The sequence below is a fragment of the Dermacentor variabilis genome, chromosome 11 (assembly GCF_050947875.1).
Source record: "Dermacentor variabilis isolate Ectoservices chromosome 11, ASM5094787v1, whole genome shotgun sequence".
NCBI classification, from domain to species: domain Eukaryota; kingdom Metazoa; phylum Arthropoda; class Arachnida; order Ixodida; family Ixodidae; genus Dermacentor; species Dermacentor variabilis.
This window is the reverse complement of record NC_134578.1, coordinates 110,126,770-110,134,469: the sequence shown is the minus strand read 5'-3', so window position 1 is coordinate 110,134,469 and position 7,700 is coordinate 110,126,770. Positions and strand designations below refer to the sequence as shown.

Here is a 7,700-nt window from a genome sequence, read left to right as displayed (position 1 = left end):
TTTACAACTGAAAGTCAGCTGCGTAACAGGTGAACGCCGCACTTGAAATTTATCAAGCGGGTCAAGCGGCCGTAGGAGAGTGAGGGCGAAGTTTCTCGTTATTCGATGTAGTGTCACAGCTGCCGCCCGATATAAGGGCTTTAGCTCGATGCGGCAGCAGCGCCGTGGTGTGGCTCTGCAGCCCCTCCTGCGTCCAGCGGCGTGGGCCGCGTACTTTTGATCGTGATTGTACATTTCATGACGACGCTACGGAGTAAAAAAAAAGTTGACAGTAGCCCTTGTCCGCTGTTGACGCTTTCTTTCGTGTCTGGTCTTGTTTTGCGATCCTAAATCATGTGATATATGCACCAACTATGCCTTCTAAACGCCCTTTTAAAAGCCAAATTTTATCTCAAAGCTGATGGCACATATGTCAAAACCGGTGCCATCGACAGAATTCGTGGATGGGACCGCTATAATAGGTATAATTATAAATAGCTATAATTCGCAAATTGTTAGATGTGCTGTACATAAACTAGCGAGATACGTAATTAGTGAAACGGTAATCAAATACGCATCTGATCGCACGTAGACATCATGTCCGTAACGTCGAGTAATTTAGTTCGAGGGTAGAATTGTGCTATTAGCCAAACGTAATATTTTCAAATAATGACGCAACTAACACAATGAATATGGTTTCAAGATGGTTCCCCTTTGTATGTCTGCCGTAAATTAATATTTGAAAATTAAACGAAGTACCTAATATATATATATATATATATATATATATATATATATATATATATATATATATATATATATATATATTATAATCCGCAAATATCCACCACGATGAAAATTTTTGAATTCTCTGTGTCTGCGAGTCACCTACACATACTGTTCTGAATGGAACACTACAAAGTTGGAAGGCAATTTTATAAACTCACACTAAAGCGGTGTCGGGTAGGTAAGCACACATTGAAAAACTATTGAAAAAAGAACGAAGTTTTATTTTGCTTTCAACGAAGGCATCTGGAAGAGCGGATTTGGTTTCCAGGAAATAAAACGGCATGTGTATTTAATGGAATACGCAAAATTCCCCTCATTTATTCTGCTCCGGGCTTCGGAAGAAGCTCCCACACAACGTGAAGCCTGTCCTCCGTGACGTACCCTTCACGTTCAAGATCATTGAGGCTAAATGAAACCTGTGTGGTGAAACAGCCATGGCTGGCTTTTTCTCCGGGTCTTCCAAGGAACTGAAGTTTAACTTTATGGTTCCACACCTTCTGGCACTGTTTGCTTTGGGATGGATGTTTGACGGTCACCCGAATGTTCTGACTGAAAGGCCACTGAAGAAATTCGTCGATCACACCCTTGTGCAGCTCAAAACTAGGATGCAGAAACACGTGATCTCCCTCTTTTCTGAAGTACACTCCTGGCGACACGTGATAGCCAGATAGGTATATTTTTTCTTCCGAGCAATCATGACACCCTTCAGCATTTGCGCTGTTTTTCATTGCTTCGTATCCCTTAGCCATGAACTCATATCGATTAATGTTTATTGTGCGTAAGGCCAGTTCTTTATTCAATGTGCCCTGTCCTTTCTTCTCAGGGTCGTTCGATCCACCAATACCAGCAACACTTCCTACGCTATTTATGGAGACTGTCCTTGCGGTGTCCTGCAACACTTCCTTCAGCTCTTTTATTGAATCCGTTATGGTTCCTGCAAGCACACGTGTCTCTTCGCTGTGGTCAGTTAATCTTTTCTCGACTTCTCTAACTGAAGATAACGTAACTGTAGATTGTGAAGTAAGGTGATCCAAGGTACTATTTCCGCTTGGCCTTTGTAGCAGTGCTTCTTTGACCGTGTTCATGCAATGTGAAATCTCATTTAGCCGGTCATTTTGGACAATGTGAGAACTAATAACTTCGTCTAGCTTCTCTTTAATTTCAACTCCTCGCACGTCTAAGCTCGCATTCAGAGCCATCATCATTGCTTTTTCGTCAATGTGCGACTTTTCTACAGCACCGGACGTCAGAGACACTGCATAGTCTCGGCATTTGCTATTTAAATGCGCGGACACATTACTACGCAATACGAGCTTTGAACATTTAGGGCAGGACGTAGCGTGGTGCTCACAGTCATTGCAAAAGTGCTTGTTCAACTCTGATGCAGGCAAAACCACGTCGCAGCCGCGTTCTTCATTCCAACATTTGATCTGAAATAAAAAAAAGAAGCATTTAAGCAATTTTCCATAGGATCTTCGTATTATTTTCCATTTTAACATATTCTATGTTTTTTCATGCCTTCGAACTTCCTGTCACACAGGCACTAAATAATGTTCTTTTAAGATGTTGACCATACTGCAGACAGAAGCTATTCAGAAGAAAGAAGAAATGCGGCAGCGATCACCTCATTTGAATGCAACATTACACGAACTATTGCTGCTTGGCTTAAAGAAGGATTTTCACTAATCGTGTGAATTTTCAGGAGCGAAACGCCGACACCACTTGTACCATGTGTGCGAACTGGTGGTATTTGCATTGCGAAGGTGAGTGGTTCTTGAAGGAGAAATATCTTAGTACGTTGAGGTAAATTGTTTGCTCCGATTGGGTGCCGTTGCAATCACGTTCAGCAATGCGTTTTTGTTCTGGTAGGCCACTGAAATCCTCAGGCGTCTGAGCCGCTTAACGACGAGGAGCGGTTCGGTATTGTTACGTATGCGCTCTTCGAACTCGGCTAGGGTGAGAAGCTTCTTGAGAAGAAATCCTTTTTTTGCGGAAACCGCTTATGTAGAGCGATGTGTAGACTACGAAGCTACCAGGGTGCACGGAATAAATATTTTAATTCACAGAATTATACTCGAACAGCGCTACTGACGCAAGGACGTACAGATAGACAAATACCCCAGAACAGAAGCGGGATGCCAATCGAATTGTTATTTGAAGAACTATAGCCTTTATATATCCATCCCTGTATTTACCTGCTTATACAAAGGCATCTACATGGCAGTCATTCTCCATGATGCAGAAAGTCTATTTTTCAGATTCCTCCAAAGACATCATATTTACGCAGCTAAAGTCAACGTTTCTATTATAAATAATGCCTGTATTATTTGTCTCTTTAGCTTTGAGTTTCGCTAGAAACGTCGTCTTCTATAGCACGGCAGTGCATGCGCATTTATTCTAATGGCCTCTCGAAATACCTTTCATGCCCATTGTCACGTTATTGCAGTACTGGCATACTCGATCATTGAAACACTGTTCCGTTTGTCCTACATATACCTAAGCACAGCTATGTGGTATCTGGGAAATGACAATGCGCGTACGGTCTGTAAACCTTGTTTTACAATTGGTGGTGCACTAGGGCCGATCGCATTATTTCATTCGATTGCACGTGGTACACAGCTTGCAAGCGGCGCTGAAAAGTAAATTCTCATTATGCCGGCTGAACACTTTCCTCAAGTTGTGCGATAACATCACTGCACTGGTCTCTTGTGTTTTTCTTCGCGTGACGGTCCGCAACCTATGCCTCTTCCTTTTTGCTAGATGGTTTCAAATACTTAAATGATGACACAACGGGGAAAAGCCGCTCCCGGTAACCATGCTGTCAAATTTGAAAAAAAAAAAAACGTTGCTCTATCTCGTGCTCGCATGGTTGCTTCAGTGCATCCCTTATACACGTCGCCGCTTTGACCATCTTAATCAGTACAGGATGTGTTCTGTTAAAAAAAATACTGGCGACGACAGTATACCGACATGGACAAGCCCAAACGTTCAAAAGAATTTTATTTTGGTCAGAGGCGTAAATATAAGGAGTCTACTACACATTCGCAATGAAGCAACAAACATATATGTTCATCTGATTTCAATGGCTTTCTTTTAGGTTGTTGCTTCATTGCACATGAGCGGTGAACTCCTTATAATAATGCCTCTGACTAAAAAACAAAAGATTTAGTTGAAAGTCTGTGCTTGTCCGCGTCGATATCCTCTTGTGTCACAGCTTCGCACGCACTGCATCGAGGAGTTTCCCAGCGCCGTGTTTTAATCCCGATGTTATCTAATGTCTGTCTAATTGGAGTTGAGAAGTGCATTCTCACGGCGGTTGAAACCTCTTTATATGCAGATAACAACTGCATATGGGGCGCTCTGGTCGCCACAGGTGCGTCCTACGAACAAGTTTCCAGAAAGCTATCAATTCCATTAAAAAATTTCTATTCGCGCAACGCCTAGCGATGTCACCAGAAAAGTGTGCCGCCGTTGCTTTCACTAGGCATGATGTCTCTTGTTGTCCCATGCGGTACGTGTGAAGTTTCTGAGCGTGACAATCGACAGACTATTGACGTGCACACCGCATATTCGAATGCTGAGAGCAAACACTGGGTGATACGCAAGCACATTCCGTATCCTATCACGCAACGCTGGGGGCAGCTCTGTAAGTTCTCTGCCACGCATGTATATGGCTCTCTGTGAAGGTTTCCTACGATGCAGCCTTCCTGTGGTACAGGGCATTTCCCAAACCGACTTAAAGGCGTTCACTGGTGTGGAAGCAAAAGTCAGAGTGTGCCTTCGCCTGCCGAAAAACACATCAAGTGTAAGAACCCTTGTAAAAAGCAGACGCCTATCGGTTCCGGCGCTTCTGCAGCAGGAGTTTCTTAGAGTACACATGCGCTTTGCTGCCACAGTACCCGGTTATCCGCTTGCTTCAGACAGCGGTCCTGTGGTGCGGAGCTTGATCCCGCTGAATTATCAAAGCCCTTCTATGCCGACAGAACCACCGTGTAAAATTCATCCATGGTCCTTTGTCACTTTCGTGCTTGGGTTCAAGAGCGAGATAAATGCTCCTGCTCCAGCGCTGATATATTTGCTCTAGAGCATGGTGACACGAGCTGCAGGGCTCACCGTCATATTTAGACTAATGGCTCCGTTATGCCTACATCATCTGACATTGGTGCGCGGATTCCGTCCCGAGTGTTACTACATCTGGAACTATCAGTCACTGCCCTTCAGCTGCAGCCACTGAACCAGCCGCACTGCGGGACGCTGTTATTTGCGTCATAGAGTAGACAGATTAAGTCTACGGCAACCCTCACCGACTCAAGAGCGGACCTGCGGTCCCTGAAGTCGCCACGCATGCAGGAACAACGCGTAATGCACATAAGACGCCTACGCAATAAAGCATGCTAACTGCATCACATAGTTGTACTGCCGTGGTTACCAGCCGACTGCGGAATACAAGGTAGCGTCCAGGCTGGCCATGTTGCCAAAGGTGTACAGGAAACTTTGAGAGAAATGGTCCAGATGCCTTCCTCGAGAAAAGACGAGGCGACACTGGTATCTGCGCACGCTTGGCGTCTCCAGCGATCCCTCTGGACAGATGCAAGCGACCAGTACGGACTCCAATAGAAAATAGATCCATTTTGTGAATTTTACATACCGCGAGGTCTTAATAGATAAGATCAAGCACGCCTTTATGGCATAAGAAACAATGTGGCCTACACAACCGTACTTCAGGTGTAAGATTGAACTCACGGACTCACTAATATGATCTCAATGTAACATCCCTGAAGACCTGCGGCATGTTCTGTACGACAGCTGGCGCTAGCGTCACAGAGAGTACTTGAAGGCGACATTTCTCCTTCGACGGGACCCTAGCTTGGCACTACGGCACATTATTGCTCCATGGGAAAGCACCATCTGTACGCTACTCTCTTCGGAAGTGCTGCTGACGCTCTTGCAGCCCACGTGCCTTATATATGTATATGTAAATATATGTATTTGTGTGTGTGTGTGTGTGTGTGTGTGTGTGTGTGTGTGTGTGTGTGTGTGACTGTTGTGCTGTTAAGTTTTTATTACTGTACATATCATGACCATCACCCAGTACCCAAGCATGTCAGGCGAACAGCCAGGCTAACAACAAAATATCATTAAAACTTAAAAATTAAAATTAAATTATGGATTTTACGTGGCAGAACTACGAGCCAATTATGAGCCAATTAGAACACCTTGGTTTTTTTTTTACGTGCACTCGCTCCCCTTGAAAGGCAGCCGCCACTGCAGCAAAGCCACTAAGCAACCACGGCGGGTGATCAGCGGTGGTGCGGCTGCCGGCAACGCCAGAGCGTAGCCATTGCGACCACACCTCTGCTACTAATTGGCCACATCACTGTGCGACTGCTGCAAATCACAGAAGTGGGTCGCTGACCCATCCTTTGTGTGGTACGGAGATTTCCCGATTGGTGACCGTAGCCGGCCGATTCTCCGCAAAAAGGTTGCGGTGAGTTGCCGTGCCGCTAACTTGGAGGTACATTAGAAACACTCCCATTCCGCGGTAAACTTGTAGACGCACACGCATGTCACTGAGGGCTTCGTTATCACAGCTTCGGCTGACGATTAAGTATACGATGGAAGAGTTATTCAGCGCGACACTCATTTGCAAAGCGTTGCGAAGTCAACGCAGATGGAGCAATCCCAGACAAGCCGACAGCCACACGCTCCTGGCATCGCACTTGAAACGTTAAACACTCTGCTTGTATTTGGTTTATTAGAAAAGAACAGCAAATATTTCAGTGCAATTTAGCAAATCAGTATGTCTATTGATGATTAGGAAACGCAACCTAGAAGACCATTTGTAGAATAAAGGTCGGAGAACAACAGACGGGAAAGAACACAAGAAAACTTCGACACGCCTGCGTTAAAATGCGCGATGAAAACGAAGGTAATGCACCCTATGTCGCACTAACGGATGCGCGCAAGCATACCCGAATAAAAGGGCAGTACACAAATCAATAGCGCTGCCGCATACTCGCTGCTGGCTCCGCTCAACATATCTGATTGCGCACGAGTTCCCATAGCTTTCAGTCAGTAGTGAGGATTATAGCGATATAGAAGTAGGATACGATACATACAGACAACAGTGTCAAAGCATTTGCTTCTCCTCACGGTTTCCCGCGTATGTAATATTTCCATATTTGCTTTCATCTACCTTACACGTGATTCATCCGCTCTAACAGCAAATCACCCCTATTTATAAAGAGAATGCCCATTTTACTTTCGAAATATATCCAATGCATTTTGCTAAAATGACCTGGATAACACTGACACACGAATTTGTTCACTCCTGCTCTCTTACCTTGCGCCTCAGCAGGTTCTCCAAAGGAAATTCTCTCCACTCAGCGTCCTCTGGAAGAAATTGGTCACCGTCGAGTAGACAGGCGTGTCCGTCGTCGAGTACGCACTGTTCATAGCAGCTTATGCACAGCAGGTCTCGACAGGGCAGAAAAACTGTCTTTCTGGGCAGCACACCACATGCGCCGCATATTCTGTTAGCAGGAACAGGCTCGACGAAATGCAAAGGTCTCCAGTCCAGTTCCTCGGTAAAACCACACAGCGTGTACAGCTTGCCTTGAGAAGCCATGACGGACGGCGCATACGTCGACTGCGAAACGCCGTGCCAACGATTCTGCGGAAACATGGAAGTGTTGCCTACGCGCTATATCCCGTCAGCTGTTGCCAAGGCTACTATCACTCTGATTATGCTACGGCCAGTTCCTGACTGTTCACGGCGCCGCTCGCGAACTATAGATGTAACGGCGTGGAAATTATCTACCCGCCTAGCTACGTGAATGTTGCTACCGACAATTTTATCGCCTTTTTCGTATTGGCGATTTTTCGTAAAGGTCGCGAAACGTTAAAGGCCGTGGAAAAATAATTTACTGAAG

The 7,700-nt window shown here is 45.2% G+C and overlaps 1 protein-coding gene across 1 annotated transcript; it reads right to left on the bottom strand.

The window, feature by feature from the left end:
- Nucleotides 1-968: 968 nt before the first annotated feature.
- On the bottom strand, nucleotides 969-7,482 carry LOC142563079 (uncharacterized). The gene is made up of 2 exons (XM_075673598.1): nucleotides 7,112-7,482; nucleotides 969-2,198 (listed from the first exon to the last, which is right to left on the bottom strand). Exons 1-2 carry the CDS (start codon nucleotides 7,451-7,453, stop codon nucleotides 1,086-1,088), a joined length of 1,455 nt encoding a protein of 484 aa, XP_075529713.1. The 5' UTR covers nucleotides 7,454-7,482; the 3' UTR covers nucleotides 969-1,085.
- Between the last annotated feature and the right edge of the window lie 218 nt (nucleotides 7,483-7,700).